Consider the following 26,843-nt stretch of genomic DNA (forward strand, 5'->3'; position numbering starts at 1 on the left):
AATCACCAGTGTCCCCAAGGCTCTGTCCTGGACCCTCTTCTCTTCTCCCTCTCTATTTCATTTAGTGATGTCTCATCAGCTCCCCCTGGATTCAGGAATTATCTCTATGCTAATGATTCTCCAATCTAGGCATCTAGCCCTAACCTCTTTCCTGACCTCTTAAATTAGGAAAGCACTTTGAGCAATCAAGTGATTTTGTTGTGCCTCTGTATTAGGACACTTATTTTGGGAATAATGTGATAGACTGGAGAGGAGAGAAACCAGAACAAGGGAAGCCTAGGCCAGCTTCCATGAGGGGGATTCCATGAGCATGGCCAGACGGTCCTCAGAGTCACTGCTGCAAGGGGCCTTACAGGTCATGTAATCCAGTTCCCTCCTTTTACAAAGAGGAAATTCCCCAAGAGGTGAAGGGGTTTGTTTACCCAAGGCCATACAGGAAGTAAAGAGCAGAAGCAGGATTTGAATGAGGATGAGGGCATCAGGTGCAGAAAGAAGAGGGACACATACAGAATCTATGATCACAGAAGAACCGCTGGGACAGGATGTGAAGAGGGTGACACAAAGAGGTGAGCGTGAGCTTTCTCAGGAAGAAAGAGGCTAGCATCAACACAAATAGGGAAATGAGGAGGGACAGGTTCAGGCGGCAGGTGATGGGATTAGTTTTGGACATGGTGAGCTTGAGGTGTTAGAGGAACATTTACAAGGCAGTTGGAGATACTCTGCAGGCACAATGCAGGATGCTGGGAGAGAATGGAGGGTCACAGATAGCCTTAGGGCACACCTACCCACGATGGCTAAAGAAAGAAGGAGGGAAGGAGACTGGGACAGAGCAGCGCCTGCAAGCTAGGAAATTCAAGGCAAAAAATGAAATTTCCTGGTGACATGTAATTTATAAAGCAGGATGCGTGTTACCTAAAACACTTTAGATTATGCAATTCTCTGGGCTTCTTGGCCTAACTGTCTGGATCTGACATATGGTGAGCTGTGAAAAGCTGCCAGATTGCAGGGTGGGGCTCTGTCATGGGGAAAGGGGGGGGCAGCCTTGGGAATGTTTTGTTTTTCTTTTCCAAGAAATGGTAAGTAGCCATAGGTAACACGGAGCCTGTCATCTTGTACCCAGTTACAGAAGGAAGAGAAAAAAAATCCTGGAGCAAGGAAAGAAATAGCTCACTTGGGACTGCTCCCTGCAATAGAGAAGTTGTTCATAGGAAAATAATCTTCCTTGAAGTAGGAGAAGGGATGTGATGGCGTCTCTTCTAGAGTAAAACAGGGTTGACCTTCCCCTGGGATAACTCATCTTTTAATTACTCAGAGTGATGATGATCATTAAAATTTACATAGAATCATTTTAATTGCAATTTCTTGAGTTTCCTGTCTCCCCTACTCTTCCCTCAACAACTCAGGGAAGACAGGAAACAGTGTTAAGTAAACAGTGACCTTACAGATCACTGGTCTGGGATAAGAGGCCCTAAGACGGACGCTGCCTCTACTCATTACTGCCAATATGATGAGTCCTCTCCCCTCTGAGTTTCACTTCCTTATTTGTACAATAAGAATGTTGGACTAAAAGACCCAGATCCTAGGATTTTGCTCATCCTCATCAAGATTCTCTTGCCTGAGTGGCTCTTCCCCTCCCAACTGACTCAACCTTTGCTCTTTCAGCTCCAGGGGATCCTGGAGTGGGGGGGGGGCAGGGTGGAGAAGAGGGACACAGACACACACACACACAGACTTATTGATTTTTTTTATATTACTGCCACTTTCCAGTACTTGCCCTAGAATCCCCAGGATCCTTCTCTTTGACATAGGAATACAGTACAGTGACCAAACCTGGGTGTGACAAGAGTGGCCTCCTGTCACATCTATAGCCCACCTACCACTTGTTTGTGGAGAAGCAAGAGGAAGGCTCCACTGTCAGCCCTTTGAAACAAAGACTGCACACAGCACTGACCAGAGTTCTGATGTCCTTCAATGTTGTCTCCGCTGTGTGATCTCAGTCACTGCGTAAACTGTTCTCTTGGTTCTGTCTGGGTCTCACTCCTTACAAGTCTCCCCACATTTCTCTGAATTCTTCCTAATTGTCTTCTTACAGGGCAATAATATTCCATCATCATCATCTGCTACAATTTGTTCAGCCATTCCCCAACTGACGAGCAGCCACTTTGTTCCAAGTTTCTGCTTATAAAATAGTGCTGCTAACAATATTTCTGAGAGTTTTCATTTGGCTTTTGCACACCTTGGGAGATATACACAGACATACACATATGCACACATACGATGCGAATACATACACAATCCATAGATGTACATTATGTATAATACATATATGTATAAGCACATGCATATTCGTATCACTCTGCAGTTCTAAGCTTGGTAGACTAATTAAAATGCACTCCTAAGAGAGGTGAAATAATACGCATTATCACAAATAGTTATTAAGTGCCCAGTGTATGCACAGCGCTGTGCTCAGTGCTGGAGGAGGTACAAAGTGGAGACATGATGTGACTCCCGTCCTCAATGAACTTAAAGTCATAAGTGATCAGGGGATATGAAGACAACACGGAAACTCCCTCCCCTTGAATGTCACTGGGTTTGAGTCTCCTGCTGCACTCTGAGAATATATGTCCAGAATCATTTAGTGATTCAGCGTTTGGGGTAAAGGTTACAATTCAGCTTTCTTTGTGTCCAGGCCTGTGCTGAGTGGCCTGTACTCGTCTGCCTCCAAAGGGGCAGGGAAGACGAAGGTGATCTCTGAGCTTGACCCAACATTCTCATTGCTCATCTAGGCCTTTACATTCAGAACTAGGATCCTCTCTTTTTGACTCTGTATTGAATAAAAAGAGCTTTTTTACCTTAGTACGGTCAGGATCGCAGAAATCAAGAAGTGTGTCACAGACATGATAACCGAGAGATTTCAGGTCCTCAGTGTTAAAATGAGTATCCCTTTTCCTGCCTGAAAAAAAGAAAACAAAACCCAAGAACATCAAGTGATAGGAAGTTAATTTTTGTTGAATCAGTAACTCCTAACCCATTATAGAGGCAGCTAGGTGGCACAGTGAATAGAGCACTGGCCCTGGAGTCAGGAGGACCTGAGTTCAAATTCGACCTCAGACACTTAACACAAAAACTAGCCGTGTGACCTTGAACAAGTCACTTAACGCCAAATTGCCCTGCTTTCCCCCCTCCAAAAAGAAAGAAAGAAAATCCCATTCTCCCTAGTTCTCTTGCCACCTAATCCTCCTTCTGGCCTCTTGCTCATCATCATCCAGACCAGTAGTGTTAAAATCCAACAGAAGCAGGCACCACTGGTCCACACATAGAGATCCCAGTGGGCTGCACACTGACTTAGTTTTAAAATGTACTATCACCTGTGCTTGGCTGTGTTTTTTTTGGTTTTGTTTTCATGTTACTCTGTGCCGTGTCCCCTGAGCATGGCTGCTGTTTCTCTGCGCTCTGTCCTGGGCCCCTCATTCTTCTTCACTTGCTCCACCTCAGTCTCTAGCTGATCTCGTGGTCCCATGAGTTTCATTATCAACTTGATGCCAATCACTCCCAAATCATTAAATCCAAGTCCAGGATCTCTCCTGAGTTTTATTATTATTAATTTTTTTTGCTGCCCTATCTCCTCTGAGTTTTAATCCTACATTACCAATTGCTCAGAGGACATTTCAAAATGGACTTCCTTGGAACATCTTTAAAATAATACCACCCCTAATACAAAATATCATGTTCTTCTAAAAATAGAAGGTTTCTTTCTCTTTGGGTCAGGTCAAATGCTTCCTAAAATAAGAAGACTCTGTTTCATTGTGATTATCAGTGTTAGTTCAAGTCACAGGTGGATGGCACCTTTCTTTAGGTTCGAGTAATTTAACAACAGGGAAAGCATGCATATCTTTACAAAGCCTCTGATGTGGCCTGCCCTCGTAATGTTGGGGGCTACTGTCCAAAGGACTTCTTACCTAATGTTGACCCTCCAAAGGTTGACTCCATTGTGTAGCTGTTCAAGATTCCCATTCTCCACATCACAACCCGTCCAGTCCCTTCTTTGCACTTGTGAACTTTAAAATTACAGCTGTGGAAGGAGAACTGAAAAGAAATCCCACACCTGTTAGTGGACATCTAAATGTCAAGCACACTCCACAACAGTTGTTTTTGTCTTCCCATTTTCAGTTCTGACTTCCTTATGGGCACACATCCCCTTCGATGATGTTACAGATTTATGACCTCATCAGAGATTTGCTGTTACTTTTTCTACCTTGACCATGTGACTCCCTTTCCTCCAAAAGAAAGCTCTTTACTACCATTCAACATTCTCCTGGAGCCCTGGTGTGTCTCTCCCCTCTGGCTGCTCAATCGGCTCCTGAGGATGTCTTGTGCATGGTCACTATTTTGAAGATTTCTGTCCTTTCCTCCCAATGCAACGCCATTCCTCCCTCAAGGTTCAGCTCAAATCTATCCCCTTCAGCATCAATATTCCTGACTACACTAGCCTTTGAGGAGACCTTGTCTATAAGCTCTTCTGTAGAATTAATGTTTTATGTAATTCATTCTCTGTATCCCTGGAGTCACTTCTGAACTGTGCATAGAATCGAATCATAAAATTTTAGCATTGTTATACAGCAAAGGCACTATAGAAATCACAATCCTGTACAGAATCATAGAATCCAAGGGACCACAGTGGGCATCTAATGCAATCCATGTATGGAAAAAAATCTCTACTATAAAATATGGGAAAGTGGACATTTAACTTCTAAATGAAGACTTCAAAGAGGGAAAATCTGTCCCACATTGAAGCAGGTCAATCCTCCTTGGGACCTTCTGGATCAGCTGAAAAACTTCCCTGACATCGGATGTGAATGTGCCTTTCTGTAGCATCTACCCATTGTCCTTGGTTCTGCCCTCTGGGGCAAAAAAAAAAAAAAAAAGGAACAAATCTCATCCGTCCTCCATGTAAGTGCCTGCCAATTTCACAGGTGAGGGCAGCAGGCACTCCCCATGTTTCACAGTGGCTGGCCATGTTCCACTAGTCCATGTGAGGAGGTCATTTTATATAGGAGGTCTATACCATTCAAAGACATCTTTTATTCTAACCAGTTCTTTGTCAAAGATTCTAACTATTCAACTGACACAGATGACAGGCCCTCTAGAGATCTCAGTAAGTGGCCTCCCTGACATCAGGGGTTGAAAATAGTGGGAACAAGCCTGGTCAATGTCTGCCCATGTGTCTCTTGGGTGACACACACCAAATCCATTGCCATGCCTATCTAGACCTTTTCAGCCTAGTAGGACCTGCCCAAGCTCGTGGTTCAACTGTGAGGCCTTCTAGGGGGTCACCTCAACATCAGGAAACATCAGATTCAGTGTTTAGTAGAGGCTCAACCAACTGCCTCCTTTCCATCCTTCATATATAGTGAAGATCCCCTTGGAAGTTCTTAAAAATTGGATTTTCACTTTCAAATTATCATAGATCATTAGCATATGTATCTCCCTCAGCTACAGTGTGTTTCTAAAGAAAACTATACACGTTTTATTATGTGAAGTGCTCTCTTTTCAGTCCTTCAGGGACCTTTTCATTGTCTGTGAGTTTGAGGCAGGTATGAGGGTGTTTCAGATCATAGAACCTTAAAGCAATAGGGGTTAAGTAACTTGCTCAAGGTTACACAGCCAGTTATTTCTGGGTGTGGTGCTGAGTATCTGAGCCCAGATTTGATCCAGGTCATCCCGACACTGGAGCCGGTGCTCTTACTCACTGAGCCACCTGGCCGCCCCTAAGCAATTGGGGTTAAGTAACTTGCTCAAGGTTACACGGCCAGGTGTTTCTGGGTGGGTGCTAAGTGTCTGAGCCCTGGATTCGATCTCCAGGTCTTCTCAACACTGGAGCCAGTGCTCTTACTCACTGTGCTACCTCGCCGCCCCAGAACCTTATGAATTTACTGGCTTGTCTATCTTGTAATCCCTTCTTCTGGTGCCACACAGAGGCTAGGCATAACCTACAAAAAGTGTAAGCATTTGGTCCAGGAGAAGTGGTTACTGTGATTCTTAGAACCTCACTTGGAAACACTGTTCTAGCCCCTAAAGAAGTTTTTGCTGAGACATACTTCTAAGAGGAGAGTCCACGAAACAAAGAAACAACAATATCAAAAGCTCTATGGAGGAAAGAGAGCCATCTTATCACAAGACAATGCTGAAAAGGACCTTAAAGATCACCCCATCGGGGCGGCCAGGTGGCTCAGCGAGTAAGAGCACTGACCCCAGTGTCAGGATGACCTGGAGATCGAATCCCGGGCTCAGACACTCAGCACCACACCCAGAAATAACTGGCCATGTAACCTTGAGCAAGTTACTTAACCTGGATTGCTTAAAAAAAAAAAAGATCATCTCATCTGTAATGAGTGAGCAGAAAAGCATCTCCCATGCTTACCTTGTCTGGGGCATTTTTGCTCAGCATTAAAGGGAAGACTCGCTCATGCAGCCATTTTTTGCGGTTGGTGCTGTTACAGCCGTACAGGAAGATGTTGTTCTTGCGACTGTGCCCGTGGAAATCACAATACAGCAGGACCTCCCGCTCTTCAAGGACTCTATGAAATCAAGGCTTCATCAGACACAGGCCTTGAGCTCCTGCCTTTGTCCCCTGCCCTCTTATTATCATACTATATTAGACACGTTGTCTGCCTACCTCCATCAGCTTCCCTAAGGTCAGGAGCGGCTCAGTTCCTAAGGAATGCCTTGCATAGTGTAGCCACTTGATAAATAATTGCTGAGTTAAATTGGTGTCACTCTAGTCACCTCCCTCATCTTCCCAGAAACCATTAATGATTCACATGAATGAATGAAAAAACATTTACTGAGCACTTGTTATGTGCTAGATGCCATACTAAGGTTTGGTCATACAACTCAACAGAGATAGGCCGCTCCTGCCTAGAAGGGGCTCGCAGTCTAATGTGAAGGAGGCACACAGAGATCATCTGTGGCCAGGGAAGGAAGCACTGGCCTAGAGTGTCACAGAAATGGGGAGGGGATTTATATGGCAGACCCTTTTCAGCAGTGATGATACTAGCCTCAAGTCCTATTCTCTGAGCTAGAGGCGAGTGGAGCTGGGGAAAGATGCCTGCTAAATGCAGCAATAGCAACAAGCTGAATAAGCATTTAATGTGTGCAAAGCAAGGTGCTGGGTGCTGGGTGCTGAGGGAAGAAAGTAAAACGAGAGGGGAGACAAAGTTCCTAATCTCGCGGAATTTACACTCCAGCCAGGAGGTATGATCATCACAGATAACTGCAGCATCAAAGAATTCACCCGGAGCACCTTAGGGAGGTAATGCTGAGGACCAGCAAGGCAAACGTACCCGCTAACTCCCTGGTCCGTGGCCAGCTCATGCCCTCCTCCTTCTGAAGTGCCAGCCCGCTCTGTGCCGTGTGTCTTTTCCATCCTCCCAAGCGCTGCTGGCTCACAGCTTCTACAGGCCCGGACCGGCTAAGCAGGCTGCCCAAGCAGGCCGCCCAGCCTGCCTCAGCATGACATTTTCTCCAACCCTTGTCTACACACACAGTTAGTGGGTGTTTAAAGGGTCTGCAGAACGTGCTCCTAGGCATCTTCATTTTGTTTGGTCTGGCCTCAGCTTGATAAGATAGCCTAAGGGGAGGGCCTCAGGTATATTACTTCCTTGGCAAAACCAAAATTGCCCTGCATGGGATGATCTGTGTGTAGCCTAGTCAGTGTGGGCTGACTAATCCATCTCCCCAGCTGGTGGCTATCAGGACCTAATAAGGGATGTGACAACAGCATCTCAATGAAGCCAGCTTTCTTCTATCAACCAATGGGACCATTTTTACAAATGGGTTACAGAGTGTACTAAGAGGCCAACAGAAAACACCTGTCCTCCTCACCTCTTGATCATATTCCTGGTGTGCCAGATACAGGGGAAAGACTCTTTCAGAATGGTCTTGTAATGCCTGTTCAGGTCCCTGCCCGCCAATGAACATCGATAATTCCCCACAATCACGCCATCTGGATTAAGCATGGGAACCACCTTAAAAATGAAGATGTCTCTGAGGAGATGGGCATCAGGGGAGTCTCCAAGGATAAAGTCTAGGAATCCTTTCATCATCCAGGAGCCATTGCTCTCCCCAGGATGGACTCTGGCACTCAGAATGACTGCTTTCTTGGCGGCGGCCATTTCTGAGCTCTTGGATGGGTTGGTGATGGTGAGCAGATAGACGGTATTGCCTGCAAGGCTTCTGCACAGAGTTCTGAGCTTGCAGAACTGAGACTGGAGGGGATTGTTGGCCACTGTCAGCAAGTAATACTGCAGATCCGTGTACGTGTAAGGATAGAAGTGGGCAAAATAGCAGGTGTCCTGGTCATGTGGAAAGCGGACTGTCCACGTGAGGCAGTAGAAGGTGGGCTGGCCCTCCTCAGCGCTCCTTCGGTAGTACTTGATCTCATCTCCAGCTCGCCTCCAGCCGATGCTCTGGGTGCGGGCATCCACCTCAGAGTACAGGAGAGGCTTCATCCCAATGGTGTAAAGGCTCTTGGGTTTTAGCAAGTTGACGATGGTGAAGCGATACGTGATCTCTTTTCTGGTGTTCTGGACTCGGAAATAAAACCACTGGGTGTGCTTGTTAGTGTAGAGATCAGTTCTCAGGGTGAGCTCATAGTTATAGGTGTCCCTGCAAGGGAGAAAACCAAGAGGCTGGTTATGTATCTAGAAGTGTCAGGTGAGACCCAAACCCAGGCTTATCTGACTCTCAGCCCTATTTTCTACTTACTAGTCTATGATACTACCCGATGCCCTCAAGGGCAGAGCTTGTCTTTGCTTTCTTTGTTTTTGTATCCTTAGGGCTTGTCCCAGGGCCTGGCTCATAGTAGGTGCTTAACAAATGTTTGGCTGGCTTAATGATTACCAACTGTACCACTCTTCTTTGGCTTTTGATTTGGTTCTCAGGATATTTTCATGTAGGTGTTATAGTAACAGTCTTTTTTTTAAAAAAAAAGCCTACCCAGGGGCAGCTAGATGGTGCAGTGAATAAAGCACTGGGCCTGGAGTGAGGAGGACCTGAGTTCAAATCTGGCCTCAGACACTTGACACACTTACTAGCCGTGTGACTTTGGGCAAGTCACTTAACCCCAACTGCCCTCAAAAAAAAAAAAAAAGTAGGGGCAGCCAGATGGCGCAGTGGAGTAAGAGCACCGGCCCAAGAGTCTGGATGACCTGGGCTCGAATCCGGGCTCTGATACTTAGCACCACACCCAGAAATAACTGGCCGTGTAACCTTGAGCAAGTTACTTAACCCCAATTGCTTTAAAAAAGAAAAAAGAAAAAAAGTCTATCCAGAATACTACCTGCTTATATTCAGTATTTCATCTGAAACTACTAACAGCCCTTTGAGGTTAGTTGTACATTTATTGTCTCCATTTTACAGATGAAAAAACCAAAGTGTAGCAAATTTAAGTGACTTGTCCAAGTAGTGCAGCCTGGCCATTCCCAGCTCATTCCTCTAGGGGAAAGAGGGAGACTAGGGACAAAAACACCCAGCAAGGTTAGCTAGCAAGACTTTAAGGACAGCTCTGGCCCACTTTATCCTTATCTGCCCTGCTCACTTTAAGATGGTGCATCTGTAAAAGGCTCCCTTTAGGTTCCCCTTGCCTACCTCAGTAAAAAGACCCAAAGACCCTAACCCCCTTGAATCACTCCAATTAGTCTAAAGTTCTGGGCAGGACCAATTTCCTGTGTTGCCGTTGGGTATGTGGCTTCATTCTGCAGACCCAGAAAAAGGCTGGAACCCACTGGGCCTGTAGTGAGGTGGAAGCACATGTGTCCTTCTGTAAGACAAGTATGAATACCCCTCCCTCAAGAATTACTGAGAGCCTGAACCTTGGGTTAAACCAGTCTATCAAAGATTTTATACCAGATGTGAAAAGGCCTTGATTGATTGACTGAATAGAGGTGCTTAGTTAGGCCTTGAAGCCTTTGAGTGACTGGTTGAGGCAAGAAGTCCAGGCACTCTGTAATTCCTGAGGTAAGGTTATGGGAATGCTCCAGCCCCAACCCCAACCCCCCGCCCCCAGCCACAACTATACCCTTTTTTTGTTTCAGTGGTGGTCTGTCTGTATGCTGTTGGGAAATTCTGTAGTTACATTAGAGGTGAGGGTGTTTATGTCTCTGCTTACTGAGGGGCCTCAGCCCATACTAATGCACCAAGGTTACACAGTATATGGCACTGCCAGGATTCGAGCCCAGGCATCCACCCAGAGGCCATGTGCAGGACCCTGTCAACCGTACCGTGGTGCCTCCTTTCAAAACAGCTTCAAAACTTATGAACAAATCATTTACTTTGAAAACTTAAGACTGGTGTTATATATATAATGTTGATTTCTTAGGGATAAACTGAAAGACTTTATTCCTGCTTTGCTTCTATTTTTGTGAGGACAGATGGGGAAATGACTACAGCATGTGGAAGACTGGAATTAGAATATGAAAAACAGTTGCCCCCAGAGGTGGAAACCGAAGCTAGAGAAAAGCTGGACAGTCTGAATGAGGGATTTATCTATAGCTTGGCTGGGGAGAACGGCAGCTGCAGTAACTTGCTCTTTTCATTTAGAGAAAATAAGAGCTCGGTAGCATGCTGCCCGGAGGAAATGTGACAAACAACAGCCTTTCTTCCCAGAGTGAATCCCCAATCTCATCCTGCTCTTGGAGGCAACTCTTAGCAGCCCCTCCAGTCACCATCCCCCTCCAGAATGTCCTTTTCATTATCACTCACACTCGGACGGCTTTCTGCAAATTCCCGCTCTCAAACCTCGACTCAAACAGCAGGGTGTCATCTTCTGGTCCTTGCAAATTGACAGACAGTTGTTTGATCAATCCTCGTTTGCCTCCTACTCTGGAGCTGGTGAAATAGGAACCTGCAGGGGCTGAAAAAATGGACCGACTAGATAGAAGTCAGGACAAGCCTTCTTCTCTACTTACACAAACACTTGTGCTGACACTTATCCAGGTTATAGCCTTTAGTCACCAAAGTCAAAGTTCAAGGAGGTGGGATTTTGTTGAAGTGGGCACTCCCTCTGTTGACACAGTTAATGGCTCCTCTGTGACTTGGATGGTCTTGGGGAATTCCTACTCCTGAAAAATTCAATGGCTTGCACCCAAGCTTGGTGACAAGCTGGTCTTCTGTTAGTGAGGCTGGTCCTCAAAAAAGAGAGCGAGGTTGTCACCAGGCACGCGCTCAACATCTGTCTAGCTTAGTAGAATCTGTCAGTATGTGCTCTGTTGGCACAGGCTTTGAGAAGCCAGGCCACCTCTAGGACATGGGAGTAGGTCTTTAGTAATAAGAACAGCAAACATTATCACTAGAAAGTCCTATATCCATATGAAGCATTTATATAGTAAGAATACGGGACAGAAGATGGAGGGTTCCTATGATACACTGGTAGCCCTGAATACTGAACAAATGTGTGTGTGTGTGTGTGGGGGAGTAGAGTGGGGTGGTGGGAGAGGGGGTGGGGAGGTCTCCAGCACACAGGATGAAGTCTCCATGGAGACTCAGTGGCTACTCCAAGTTTTGTACTATTACGTGACATATTTTACTTAGAAAATCCTAGAGAATCAGCAAAGAAACTGATTGAAACTATAGCACCAAAGTTGTACAGATTCTATAGAATCTATACCTGAGAGGCAATAATCAAAAAGAAACTCTCATTCAAGGTAACTAGTGAAAGGGGCTGATACACCCAGAGTGACTGCATCAGCATGCTTGTCTGATGCAAATTCCCCAAGTGAGAAAGGCTGAAGAAGTACCTTGGACAGACTAGGGCATGTGTAGACATTCTGCGACTGGTTCAATCCTGCTGTCTTTGTAGTTACAAGAAGGCCTTTTTTTTTTTTTGAGGGGGAAAGGCGAGGCAATTGGGATTAAGTGACTTGCCCAAGGTCACAAAGCTAGTAGTGTGTCAAGTGTCTGAGGCCAGATTTGAACTCAGGTCCTCCTGACTTCAGGGCCAGTGCTCTATTCACTACACTACCTGGCTGCCCCAAGAAGGTTTTTTTTTTTTTTTGATTGGATGTGTCGCAGGATTTATGTTTCCAAAAAATTGCTTTGGTGGTTGAATGGAGAATGAATTAGACTGGGGAGAAACTTGGGGGAGGCAGACACCCCCGCTACCCTGAAGCTGTTGTAGTAATCAAGGGGTCTGCAGCAGGGTGGGTGCAGTGTCAGAGGAGAGAAGGAACTATAGAAGTATATTCAAAAGATATTTGTAGTATTATCTTTTTTGTTTTATGCCATGGCCCTGGCATGAGCACGAAAAATATTCCTCCAGGCATCTGAGTTTCTTGTTTCTTCAAGGTACACTTTGTAATTGTAACTGTATAGGTATTGTGTGTGCTTTGGCAGGTGGACTCCCAGATATTTCATATATTTTGTAGGGTAGGGACATGATGGCTCCCCTCTTAGCCTAAGCTAGTCTTTTTTTTTTGGTGGGGATCCTGGGCTAGCCTTACTGTAATGCTATGTGCTTTCAAGTCACAGAAGAACCAAGACTGCAGGTGAAGCAAAGAAGATAAGATTGACTGATGTTGTGGGGCAGACTGCAGCGTGTTATCAACAAAGACACACGTGAGCCATAGCGTGGATGCCATCCTCACAGTCAGCAAAGGCGGCGGGCTGTTCTCCCACGAGACCAGGGGATACTGGATGGATGGACCAGGTGCTGCTGTGGCATGAAGCTGAAAGGGAGGCTGTCAAAGTGCTGAGGAGCTGCTCTGTGCAGGCTTTGTACAAAAGCTTTGGGTGGAAAGAATGAGAAAGCCATGGGCTGCCGTGGGCACAGTGAGCAGATTCACTGATATCGGGATGTATCCTCTGGGTTCTGGACAGGGCTGAAACGCAGGAGGCATCCTAACCTCCCAAACCTCCACAGTGCAATTTCCCAAAAGATCTACACTCAATGCCTGTGTGCGCTGTAAACATGGATAGACATGGAAAGAGCACGGGCTAGGTAGCAGGCATATCTAGCCCATCGATCCTGTGTATTCTTAGAGCTGCTATTAGGCATGAAGACTTGGCCATGAGGTGTGGCAACACCAGGAAGTGCACCATCCAGAAAAGAATGACTGAAAAAAGGAGGCAAGTTAGCCATGTAACAAGAGACCTAGTGCTGGCCTGGAGCCACCAGCAAGCTAAGTGATTTAAGAGAAGGCTCTGGCAACTTGGGTACATTCTCTATGGGTTTCTATGTAAGGTCACAGACATGAATGGAACAAGATGAGAATGTGGAAGAATGAGGTGAAATCTGCACCACTGGAGGGAGCAGTCCCAGCAATGAAGTCACGGCTACACTGAAGTACTGAAGGATTCTATTTTTGCTTTTAAAATACAAATTTTATACATGTCCTCTTAACAAAATAATCAATTCCTAATCATCCCTACCAATTATCTTCCCTTTAAAAATAAGTTAAGTAAAACCATCTTGATGTGTCTTATAAAAACTCACAGAACACCGGGAAGTAGACCACTAAGAGAAGGGAAGGGAAGATGAAGGTGGCCTCAGCGAGGGAGTGAAAGGATGGAAAAGGCAGGTTCCCTGGCGGCGGCTCCAGTGGAATTTGCTTCAGAGAGGGAGAAGCCATAATATGGGCTTAAAACCAAACAACAATTTTTTGCAGAATAGTGAAAGTACCAAGGTTGACCTTCCACAAATATTAGCACTCTTGATCAGTCTGGTTATCAAAAGAGTCTTCCTCAGTTTTTTATACGTGATCACAGATTTTTCTGTCACAATGAAACCCTTTTGAAGAAAATGAGGATACCTGATTCAATGTGATAGACCACTGTGCCTTTTCCCTCTCCGACAATTTCTGGAACCTTCTCATTTCCTGTAGGTTGATAGAAATACTCAGGCTTTGGTGGGACCCATTCTGAAAAAAAGACATCCAATAGGAACATGCACAAAGAGCAGAAGTTATGCAAAACTCTACCAAAATGACTCAGTTCATTTCTGCAAAAACTAAAACAAAGACTTCTCCCTCTCACAGTATTCCCCCGGCAGCTCATGCACGTGGTGTTATTTGTTCTTTTGTAAAGGATACTGGGACAACAAGGCTTTGAAAACTCACTTATGATGATTGAGGACAAGGATGGAAATCAGCCTGGTCACTGGAATTGATTTTTAGAATGGATGCTCAAAGTGCTTTTTCTCATGAAGAGTTTAGGGCTCTTTGGGTATTTCTAGAAGGAACCAAGAGCATGAGATACAGCAAAGACCCAGAGCTCCTAGGTGGTGGTAATTTGGAAGTTTGAAATGGTGCAGAATGTGAAAAGTGCTTGAACTTCATAGGGAAGTACTGATAAGAACCCAGGTGCAGAGCATCCCAATGGGCCATCCAACCTTCCTTGCTTTGCCTTCACAGGTGACAAAGCAAATATCTGATCACAGGTCAATTTCCCAGCTACCTTGATCCTGGGAAGGGCAAATATTGCAAAGTGAACACTAACATGAGAGCAGAAAGGTATATCCCCCTCTCTCAATGAATAAATTTGTATTCTGGTTTATTATCAGTTACTTGTGAACTGGGAATAACATGAATCAATTCGCCAGAACTCGGTCACACAAAAAGTATGGGCAAGCAGGCCAAGAAGTCTGGAGGCCTGAATTCAAGTGCTGCCTCTGATGAACACTGTGTGACCTGGGTATGTCTCTTGACCTCTCAGTGAGCCAGGCTCCTTCCTCAGGAGAGGGAATTCCCAACACCAATTAAGTCACAGATTTTGACATATAGACAGGTCACCTCTGGATAAATGATAACCTTTTACTTTCTGACCTGTGGTGACCCCTCTAAGTAAGAAAAAATTGCCAGTTCTTACCCCTACTTAACAGAACCCCATTACCACTAACTCAGGAAGTAGCAATACAAATTAGATTACCAATATGATGAATATTTTCCTTGATGACTTCACATTCTATGGGCCATCGTGGAGCCTGTAGAAACCCATCGTTAGAGAAGAAAGCAAAGAGATTTCGTGGTTCTCGGAGGCGTGGATTTCCTTCACCAAACTCATCAAAGAGAAGTTGGTTGCTCTTAAAAAGTGGGGTGTCCAACAAAAGGGATCCTGTGAAAGAAATAGGGACTGAGTAAAAGCTTTCCTTCCCAATTCTGAGATATCAATTCTTGAAAATATCAACAGCTCGGGGGATTTTTTTTTTTCTCAAAAGGACTATGGAAGTCTTAGCCTAGGCATGTTTTTTTAGGTCCCTCAGTAGGGGGAGTAAGGGGAGTAAACATTCATACAGTGCCGTGCATTACACTAAGAACTTTTACAAATACCATCTCATTTAATCCTCACAGGGAGGTAGGGGCTCTGAGGCTGGTTTTGGATTCAGGTCTTCCTGACTTATTCCACTTTTCCTTTAATATTCAGAGCTATGTCAAAAGTAGATTTTTAGGAGAACATAAATGTTCTATGTCTGACGTTATGCAAATGTCCCACATGTATCCTGCATGTACCTCCCTTTCTGCTGTCACTTTACTGGGACAAAAGAAAATTCACAGAACTCTGAACAGCTCCCAGGAACTCACCTACCTCTCTTTATTCTATCTAATATGGCACATAGTAGACGCTTAACAAAAAGACAGGATTGTCTTTGGTCTGGTGTAAGTGAATGCTAAAGGCTGTAAGCATCCTTTTTCTTTTCCTGTCTATACATTCTACCAGATCTTACCCACACTCTGGGTCCTGTAGCTGGGGGAGAGACTACATATGTCATCTATGGAACTGTGAGTCACACATGTCCATTACTTACTGATGGGGTGTGTCACACTCTTGAGTGGTTAAGTGAATTGTAGTGTATCTTTCTGTCTATCCGTAATCTACGCAGGCTTTCTCATGCAGTGGTTAGCAAGGAGCCTAAAAATTCTTGCAACAGATATAATTCCTCAGCTACAATCATTTTAAAAACAAAACGATGAGTTACAATTCATTTATAAGCATCAAAAATAAGAGTGGGGATTTTTTTTTCCATTGAGGGACATACATAAGTAAAAAAGCAGCTGAATTATTTCTTTAAAAAGAGAACTCATTGTCTACCTGCCAAAACAAACTCAGGAACTATGTGAACATAATTACAAAACGCTTTTCACACAAATAAAGTCAGATCTAAATAACTGGAAAAACATTGGTTGTTCATAGGTAGGCTGAACTAATATAATAAAAATGATAATTCTACCTAAATTAATTTACTTATTCAGTGCCATACCAAACAAACTACCAAAAATTACTTTACAGAACTAGAAAAAATAACAAAATTCACCTAGAAGAACAAAAGGTCCAGAATATCAAGGGAATTAATGAAACAAAATGCTAGGGAAGGTGGCCTGGCCATACCAGATCTTAAATTGTATTATAAAGCAGCAATCTTTGGTACTAGCTAAGAAATAGAGTCGTGGGGTCAGTGGAATAAATTAGGTACACAAGACACAGCACTCAATGACTATAGTAATCTATTATTTGATAAACTCAAAGACCCCAGTTTCTGGGATAACTCACTATTTGACAAAAAAACACTGGGAAAATAGGAAAATAATAGCAGAAACTGGGCATAGACTAACACCTTACAACGTATACCAAAATAAAGTCAAAATGGGTATATGATTTAGGTATAAAGGATGATACTATAAGCAAACTGGGAGAGCAAGGAATAGTTTACTTGTCAGATTTATCGCGAAGGAAAGAATTTATGACCAAACAAGAGAGAACATTATGAAATGCAAAATGGATAATTTTGATTACATTAAATTGAAAAGGTTTTTCATAAAGCCAATGCAATCAAGATTAGGAGGGAAGCAGAAAATTGGGAAAGAATTTTCGCAACCAGTGTCTCTGATAAAGGCTTCATTTCTGAGAACTGAGTCCAATTTATAGGAATGCAAGTCATTCCCCAATTGATAAATGGTGAAAGGATATGAACAGGCAGTTTTCAAAAGAAATTTAAGCTATCTATAATCATATGAAAAAAATGCTCTAAATCTCTACTGACTAGAGAAATGCAAATCAAAACAACTCTTAGGTACCACGTCATACCAATCAGATTGGCTAACATGACAAAACAAGAAAATGATAAATGCTAGAGAAGATGTGAGAAAATTGAAACATTGATACATTGTTGGTAGAGTGGTGAACTGGTCCAACCATTCTGGAGAGCAATTTGGAACAATGCCCAAAGGGCTATAAAAGTGTGTATACCCTTTGACCCAGCAATACCACTTCTAGGGCTGTATCCCAGAGAGATTATAAAAATGGGAAAAGGCCTCACATGTACAAAAATGTTTATAGCAGCTCTTTTTGTGGTGGCCAAGAATTGGAAATTGAGGAGATGCCCACCAATTGGGGAATGGCTGAACAAGTTGTGCTATATGAATGTAATGGAATGATGAGCAGGTAGGCTTCAGAAAAATCTAGAAAGACTTATATGAACTGATACTGAGTGAAGTGAACAGAACCAGGAGAACACTGTACACAGTAATAGCCGCAATGTGCAATGACTTTGATAGACTTAGCCCTTCTCAGCAATGCAAGGATCCTCATAAGACAATTCCAAAAGACTCATGACAGAAAATGCCATCCACATCCAGAGAAAGAAATAGAAGTCTGAACAAAGATGGAAACATACTATTTGCTCTCTATTTTTGTTCTGTTTTTTTCTTTCTCGTGGTTTCTCCCATTCATTCTAATTCTTCTTTACAACATGACTAAATGTGAAACTATGTTTAATAAGAATGTATATGTAGAGCCTGTAACAGACTGCATGCCATCTTGGGGAGGGAGACAGAGAAAATTTTAAACTCAAAACCTTTGGAAGTGAATGCTGAAAACTAAAACTCAATAAATCAATTTAAAGAAAAAAGAGAACTCATTAATTTAAAAATAATCTATATTAAAAATATATCTACCCACTTGTCAGGTCACACAGGCCACATCCTATCATATACTTCCTCTCTTGCCTAAGCAGGGATGAAAGATAAATAAGGTACTATACAGTGGAAGGAAGAAGGATTCTGGAGTCTGAGATCCTAGGTTCAAATCTCTCCTAGGAGCTCTACTAAAACTATTTGGCCGTGGGCAGATTACTTAAGCTCCCTGGGCCTCAGTTTCTTCTTTTGGGACTCTAGGATCCTATGGTCCTAAAGTGAGCCTTCATCAATGTGCTTTATCCTTTGGTGGCCTCAACTCCTCCCCACTTTTTCTTCCTATTCCCCCTGTGTCAGGCACCCTGGGGTGAGATGCCACCTCTGCTCTCATTTGCCCTGTGGCAACTTCCTTCAGCTTTAGCTTCCTCTTCTGTAAAATGGGGGTGATGATACCAGTGTCCCCTGCCACCAGGGGTCACTGGGAGGAAAGTGCCCATCTACATCACAGTCATGACTTGAAGACATCAGACTGGGCCTTTTTTCTAACCATTCTGATTTTCAAATCAAAATAAGGAAGGATAGCAATAACCTCATTTATACTTTGAATAAAACTTATTTACACTAATGCACACCTTTCTCTTGCCACTGTAAGTTAGCTGAGTGAATTTAAATATTATAAATTCAAGTCCAGGTTTTCTTCTAGCTAGACTTTTCAACTTACTGTCTTGGGGAAATGAAGATGGTCCAGGTTTGAAGAACCACGTATTGGTTGTCTCCATGCGGGACACGAGCCCAGTGGTAGAGGAGGCACACGAGTTCCCTGGCACAGAGACAATTAAATTGAGTAATTTTTAAAGAGTTAAGGAAAGGTTATCTAATTTGACAGACACTCTTAAGCCAGCAGCTCTAGGGCTTCTGTGGACCAAATGCAGCACACGTACAGTGAAGCTGTGACTAGCCAGACTAACAGCGCAGAAGAACAGCAAAGATAATTATTACCGAATTATGAAGTGCTTATTTCACCTCTCCTGCTCTCTCACTTGGGTCTCTCCTTCTCGCTCACTACTCTGGTATGGCTACTGACTCCAAACCTGCCTGAAGTGTTTTTTCCAAGTCCCTGGTTGAATTTGCAGGCTGTTGACCAGCACTGGCCTTATCAACTGCTAATCAACAAGCATATTATCAGGGCAACTATGGATAGAGCACCAGGCCTGGAGTCAGGAAGAGCCGAGTTCAAATCCTGCCTCATACACTTATTAGCTAGATGACCCTGGGCAAGTCACTTCACCCTGTTTGCCTCAGTTTCCTCATCTGTAAAATGAGCTGGAGAAAGAAATGGCAAACCACTCCGGGATCTTTGCCAAGAAAACCCCTCATAGGGGTCAAGAAAAGTTGGACACAAATGAAAAAAGAAGTGAACATGTGCCAAGAACTGTTCTAGGCTGTAGGGATATAAATGAAGACAAAACCAGTTTCTGCCCCCAAGGAGCTCCCATTCTAATGGGGAAAGATAACATGCAATTAAGGAGATACAAGGTACACACAGAAGAGACAGGAGGTCATCGAAGGGCAGAAGGTCCGAGAAGCTGGGGGATAGGGAAAGGTGTCCTGTGGAAGGTGGAATCTGAACCAAGTCTTGAAGAAAGTGTGAAAACCTGAGTCAGAAATGAGAAGAAGAGGACTAAGCACAGGGCAGAGCCTAGACCAGTGCAGGCAGAACACGGAGTGAATGGAGGGGAAGAGAGTACAAGAAGGCCAGAAGTGCTGGGAGGGACCAGGCCCTGAGAGGCCTTGAATGTCAAAAAGTACTTTCTATATGGTCCTAGAGGTAGCCACAGGAAGTTAATGAGCAGAGTGTTTGTGTGTGTGTGTGTGTGATGGACTGCAGTGGGGACACACTTAAGGCAGGATGAGGGCCTGAACCAGCATGGTGGGTGTGTGAGTGACTGTGAGAAATGATGTCAGAGTGGAAGCAAAGCCTCTGCGTGTGGAGTGGAGGACGACTCCGGGTTGTAAAGCTGGGTACCTGGGAGAACAGTGGGGTCTTTGACAGCAATAGGGAAACATGGAGGAGGGAAGGTTTTGGGGAACGAGTGCTGTTTTTCACGTGCAGACTCTGAGATGTCCATGGGGTCTGTTGTTGTTCAGTCCTTTCAATCATGGCCAACTCTCTGTGAGCACATCTGGGATTTTCTGGGCAAAGATGCTGGAGTGGTTTGCCATTTCCTTCCAGATTTGAACTCGGGAAGATGAGTCTTCCCGACTCCAGGCCCGGCAGTCTATCCACTGCCCTTCTAGCTGCCAGTCAATGGCAAAGGCAGCTCATGGAGTTCGAAAGGCTGTAGGTGAAAAAGGATTGGAGCTTCAAGTATCGCCATTCTCGAAAGCAAGTTAGAACTCTATGCTCAAATAAAGAAAGATACTTGATGGTGCATGTTCTTTGAGCTAGGAATGCCACAACTAGGCCTGAAGAGATGGAAGAAAGAGGAAAAGGAGCCGTACATACAAAAGACACTTACAGTTGTGCTTTTTGTAGTACCAAAGAACCAGAAACTAATGGATTGTGCATCCTTGGAGAATGGCTGAACAAATTATAGTATCTGAATGTAATTAGGATATTATCTTACTATAAGAAATGAGGAAATGGATGGTTTCAGAGAAAACAGAAAGACCTGATGAATTGATGTAGCCTGAAGAGAAGAATTTATACAATAATAATAACATTATAAAGAAAAACAACCCTGACTTACGCAGAGATGTATTAATATGCAGAATGAGAAACATATTTTTGAATATGACCAATATGGGAATTTGTTTTGCTTCGTAATTTATAATATCAGTGTTATACTGGCATAGTGTTCAAGAAGTCAGCGAGAGATACAAAGATAAATAGCCCTCTCAAAAACTTCACCCCCCAAATTCTTGGCAATGGCAACCCAATACTAAGGAACAAGGGCCCCTGCTGGAATGGCAGAGCAATTGGTCCTTAGCTTCAGAGGGTCTCTGCCTGATGAGAGAGGCTTTGGCTCACTCACTCTTTACTACTTACATATTAGCTTCTCCTCTTGCAATGTATCCTGATTTAAATCACTTCTTTTCCGGAAATTCCCCTTGAACAGGTATTGAGGAGGCCTCTCCCAGGTATCCTGATGTTTAGTAGCATTTGGTAAACCATCACCCTGAGCTAAAAGCAAACGTTTAATTAAGGGGGCTGAAACACTCATCACATGACAAACTTAAGCTTAGTATGATGGAAATAGCCCTCCTATTGTCACCAGTAGAATTAAAGCCTTGCCAACATTCCAAATTGGCTTCGCACTCTTCATGGAATGATCTGGTAGAAGAATAGGGGGCTAAACATCTAAAGCTCAACCTCCACTGATTCTTGATGATGGCCCTATGGGGAGTGGTCACAGAAGCAAATGGGGCCCACTCTGTCATCCTGCAGAACAGAACTACAGGAACTTAGTGATCACAGAGACCAAACTTGGCTAACTTCTCTCCCAAAGCTGATTTTCCTCTACAATCTACATGACAAATGGCTCCTGTTCTCCTGCCCTCCACACCTCCAAATGTCCCATATTCCCAGCTTGGAACCCAGCCTCCCCTTCACTGAGGAAACAGAGGCCATGCTATTGGTGCTGGCTCCCTTCCCTTCTTCCCGCTTCTGAGCTTCTCGGTGTGGTCTTTCCATTCCTTGCCAGGCTTAATTCTTCAACCAGTGCTTCTCCTTTAAACTCACTTCCTCCAGGGCTTTGATCTAGTTGTTAATTCCTCTCTCCTGTTTCTTCAGTCTTTCCATGTTGACTCCTCTCCATCTGTGTATAAATGGATTTCCCAACCCTAAAATAAACCCTTTCCCCCCACACTCTACCCCCCTATCAAGATACCATTCCCATCTTTCCTTTTCACTGCCGAATGTGATGCCACCAATTCCTCAATATCCACTCATTCCCCAAACCCCTTAACTCTCTGGCTTCGGGCCCCATCATTCTACGGAAACTGCCCCCTCAGAGGGCAGTTATATACAGATAATTCAAACATCTCTATCTATAGCTCTGACCTTCTTCCAAGCTGTAGAAAAGAGTATCCAGTTACATAGAGAATTCTTCCATCTGAATCTCCCAGTGGACTTTCCTTGGAGCCCAACCTAAAGGCCTGCTCTGAGTCCTCACCTCCCTTGAGCTCTCTCCATTGTGATACCCCACCTTTCTGCTGCTCCTCCTACCTCTAACAGCTCCTTCAGTGACTTTTGTGGCTTCTTTTCCTCTTCATGGCCCTTTAATATAGACATTACCCAAAGTTTTATCTTTGGTCTTCCTTATCCCTGGTGATCACATTCGCTTCTGTGGTTTCAACTATTATCTCTACACATATGAATGCTAAATCAATAACTACAGCTCTATAGTCATTTTCCTGTGTTTCAGATCAACATCTCAAACTTATGGTAATGTCCTATTGATACTAAAAATTAAGCATGCCCCAAATGAAACACAATTCCTCCCAAAGACCTGTTCTCCTCCCTCTGACTTTACTATCTTTGTTAATGGCACCATTATTCCCCCATCACCTATATTCAGAACTTAAGTGTTTGCCTTGATTTTTCCCCCTTGCCTTCTCCATCCAATTAGCTCTCAATTCTGAAGTTTAGACCCTGACAGTTTATCCTGTTCTTCTCTCTCCCTGTATTACCCCCCTCATTCAGGTCTTCATCTAGACTACAGAAATAACCACCTAGCTTCCCTTGCTGCCCCTGCTGTTTTAGTCCTTCGATGTGTCTTTCAGACATCTAGCCTTATCTTCCCCAAGGATCTGAGCATGTCACTATTCTGCTCAGTTGAACAGTTCCCTATAACTTATCAAATGAAGATCAAATTTCTTAGCCTCATATTCAAGACTTCCCAGAATATGATGCCCCCCTACCTTTCTGTGCGTGTGTGCTATGCTCCAGCCAAACTGGACTACTCCCTTATCCTCCCCATCCAGGTCCTATGCCGTCTCATCTCTATGTCTTTGCTTGTTATGTTCTATATACATGAAATTTCCTTACCACCTCTGCCTTTTAAAACCACACTGATGATCAATAGAACAAATTAGGTATACAACATACAGAAGCAAATAAACATAGTAGTATAGAGTTCAGGAAGTCCAAAGATACCTCCCCCTCCCCCAACTCCTGAAATAAGGATCCACACCATTTGACAAAAATGTCTGAGAAAACTGAAAAGCAGTCTGGCAGAAATTAAGTACTGACCAGCATCTCACACCATATACCAGAACAAGCTCCAAACTGATGCATGACTTAAACATAAAAGGTTACATCACTAACATAATAGAGAAGCAAAGAAGAAAATTACTTTTATAACTATGGATAGGTTCATTACTAAACAGAGGATAGACAAAATCACAGAAGACAAAATGAACAATTCTTTTTTTTTTTTGCTTTTTGGAGGGCAATTGGGTTTTAAGTAACTTGACCAAGGTCACATAGCTAGGTTTTTTGTTTGTGTGTGTTAAGTGTCTGAGGCCAGATCCGAACTCAGGTCCTCCTGATTCCAGGGCCAGCACTCTACTCACTGCGCCACCTAGCCACCCCAAAACGGACAATTCTAATTATCTAAAATTAAACATTTTTTTGCACAAAAAAAATCAATGCAGGTAAAATGTGAAGAAAAACATTAATTGGAGAAATATATATGTGTGTATATCTACATATATTTATCATATGTATGTGTCTCTGTACACACACAGACACCCACACACATATATAAATATACATATGTATATAACAGATATACATTCAAAGAAAGAAATCCAAATTGTTAACAACCATATGAAAAAATGCTTCACATCATTAATAATCAACAAAATGTAAACTGAAATAATTCTGACTTTCAGCTTCACAACTATCCAATTGACAAAGATGACAAAAAAGGAAAATGACAGTTATTGAGGAGGGAGGTTGCTTCAAGAAATCAGTGAAGCTGTGAACTGGAACTGTCATTCTGGAAAGCAATTTGGAATTAGCAAAATCACTAAAGTGTATATATTCTTTGACCCAGGGATACCATTAGTAGGCTTCTACCTCAAAAAGACCAAGGAAAAGAGAAAAGGATCCAGATGTATAAAAATATGGTAGTTTTTTTTTTATAGTAGCAAAGAAACAAAAAAATGAAGAATGGGTAAATAAATTATGGATATGAATGTAATGGAATATTATTGTACTGTAAGAAATAAAGAAAAAACCATTTCAGAAAGATCTAGAAAGACCTCAGAGTGAAGTCAGAGACCGAGAACAATTTATACAATAACAACAATATTGTAAAGAAAACCAACTTCGAAAACCTTAAGAATTCTGACTAATAAATAGCTAACTACAACTCCAGAGTGCTGATGATGAAGCATACTACTTATGTCTTGACGCAGAGATGGTCTTAAGATGCAGAATTTTCCTATATTTCATACATTTTCAGATACAATGTTAGAATTTGTTTTTTACTATACATATTTGTTACCAGGGCTTTTGTTTTTCTTTTTTTTTTTCAATAGGAAGAAAGGTGAGAAAGATGGACAATTAGCATAGGGATGCCCCCCGCCCCCAAAGTAAAAGGAAAAAGAAGAATTTATGTATTTTTAATGCACATAAGACACAAAGAGGCCAGAGAAATTACAGACAGGAGGACAGCTTGGAAGACAACATGTAATTCCACAGATTAATGGATATAGACACAACACACAAACACATATATACACACATGTGTGTGTATGTAGATAGCTAGCTAACAGAGATTTATAGTTGTTATTTCACATATAATCCTCTTCCTATCCTACTATGTATGGGGAAATCTTTATTTGATTCAATTTTTTCTCATTTGCCATCTCCTCCAGGAAAACTTACTTGAATCCCTCAGCCAATGGCAACCATTCTTTCCCACCCAGAATAATTGAGTCAATGTGCACTTATTAAGTGCCTACTGAGAGCCAGGTGCCGTGTAAGTGTTGGGGATACAAAAGGCAGTGTCAGCTCTCTAGGAGCCCAAAAGACAATGTGCAAACAACTATGTGTGACAAGATGCGGACTGGCTAACGTGGGGGTCATCTCAGAAGGAAGCACTGAGACTGAGGACTGGCAACAGCTTCTGGCAGATGCTGGGACTTGAAGGAAGCCAGGAGGTGGGAGGAGCAGGAAGGGCATTGCAGAGGTGGGCACAGCCAGTCAGTGACCATCCACAGGCATCAGTGACTTGGGTGAGGAAGAGCAAAGAGGCCTGTGTTTCTGGACCAGAGTGTGTGGACAGGTGTAAGGTGTAAGAAGGCTGGAAAGGTGGCAGCAGCCAGCTAATGAAGGTCTTTAAAAGCCTAACAGAGGATTTGATATTTGACCCTGGAGGTAACAGGGAGCGATTGGCATTCAATGTAGAAATAATATTTGCTATTATTATTTGCTGAATAATATTTGGTTTGGGCAGCTAGCTTGTGATCCTGAGCAAGTCACTTAACCCAGTTTGCCTCAGTTACATCATCTATCAAATGAGCTGGAGAAGGAAATGGCAAAGCACTCCAGTATCTTTGCCAAGAAATGGGGTCACAGAGTCAGACACAACTGAACAACAAATTTGGTTTGGTCTCTTATGTATCTGCAATGTATCTATCATTAGAGAGGCAATGTGGCAGAGCAGAGAGAATACTGGCTCTGCAATCAGAGAATCCTGATTCATTTACTGCCTTTGTGATCTTAGGCCAATCACAGGACATCTCTGTACTTATCTATATGTAAGAGTGACAGCTGTTCAGTCTTTTCAGTGACCCTACTGGGGGTTTTCTTGGAAAAGATACTGGAGGGGTTTGCCATTTCCTTCTCCAGCTCATTTGATAGATGAGGAAACTGAGGCAAACAGGGTGAAGTGACTTGCCCAGGGTCACACACACCTAGTAAGAAATAAGTGTCTGAGGCCAGATCTGAACTCAGGGAGATGAGTTCTCTTGACTCCAGGCCCATGCTCTATCCTCTCTATCTGCCACCTGGCTGCCCAGAGTAGCAGGGCATTGAGTAAATAAATCACATTGCCCCCACCTTAGCTAAAGTAAGGGATGAGATGATACATCTTGGCATGTTTATCATATGAGAACACATCTCAGTTGAGGGCAGGGCCCAGTGTTTGCCTTTCTTACACTAGGTATGAACAAGTGTGCCTGGACATTTCTTTCGGTTCAACAAGAAGTCTGTTTATATCGGCTCAGGGACCTGTAGGACATCAGGAGCGATTTTAGAACACAGGGAATTTGAACAGATGACAAGTGGGAGAGAACACTCTAGCCTAACCCAAGAAGGAAGTGCAAGGGAGGAGGAGGAAGTGGGAACCACCGCCTGGGCGTCCCCACACTCATCCTGGCTGTAGCGTGGCCATGTGAACTCTGAGGGGCCAGAGGCTTTTGGACTTCCTATCAGACTTCTGGCAGCCTACCTGGACCAGCTGGTGGCAGCGTCTGCATCAGCAACCAGGGTGACCTGGATACAGCTTCAAGGCAGAAAACAAAGAGCCAGAAGAAACATCTCGAGGGCTCTGGCCGAGGGCCTTCTAGGAGTCACAGGAGCACTCTAGCCTGGCACCCACTTTCCCTCGGGCTCAGGACAAACTTGTGGGAGAGGGTCAGAGACTTCTGTCTGAACTGACTTCACTCTAGCCTTTTTAAAACTGATGGAGTCTGACTGACTGATAGCCTGGCTCTGGGGCCCTGGCCTGCTGGAAGGTCTCTGAGGTTCCTTTCTAGCTCCACATCTACCATCCCACATGGACAGTTGCCTGGATGTTATTTCCTTTGGGGGGGAGGGGGGGTCGGACGACCATGGATAAAGCACTGGGCCTGAGGCCAGGAAGACCTGAGTTCAGATCTAGTTCTCTGACACTTACTAGCAAGGGGACCCAGGCCAAGTCACGTAAC

At 43.7% G+C, this 26,843-nt stretch overlaps 1 protein-coding gene across 1 annotated transcript in view; it reads right to left on the bottom strand.

Moving 5' to 3' along the window:
* AGBL2 (AGBL carboxypeptidase 2) overlaps positions 1-26,843 on the bottom strand; it is a 67,844-nt gene that overhangs the window by 31,496 nt on the left and 9,505 nt on the right. The window contains exons 3-11 of the mRNA XM_069091640.1: positions 20,950-21,084; positions 18,622-18,720; positions 14,920-15,105; positions 13,806-13,913; positions 10,762-10,912; positions 7,885-8,667; positions 6,422-6,578; positions 3,960-4,086; positions 2,853-2,953 (exon numbers count right to left, since the gene is read on the bottom strand). Coding sequence (XP_068947741.1) covers positions 2,853-2,953; positions 3,960-4,086; positions 6,422-6,578; positions 7,885-8,667; positions 10,762-10,912; positions 13,806-13,913; positions 14,920-15,105; positions 18,622-18,720; positions 20,950-21,084 — 1,847 coding nt within the window. The remainder of the gene's footprint in view (positions 1-2,852; positions 2,954-3,959; positions 4,087-6,421; positions 6,579-7,884; positions 8,668-10,761; positions 10,913-13,805; positions 13,914-14,919; positions 15,106-18,621; positions 18,721-20,949; positions 21,085-26,843) is intronic.

The sequence above is a fragment of the Petaurus breviceps genome, unplaced genomic scaffold (genome assembly GCF_028583685.1).
Source record: "Petaurus breviceps papuanus isolate PSGF00001 unplaced genomic scaffold, PetGlider_PUasm1.0 188, whole genome shotgun sequence".
NCBI classification, from domain to species: Eukaryota; Metazoa; Chordata; class Mammalia; order Diprotodontia; family Petauridae; genus Petaurus; species Petaurus breviceps.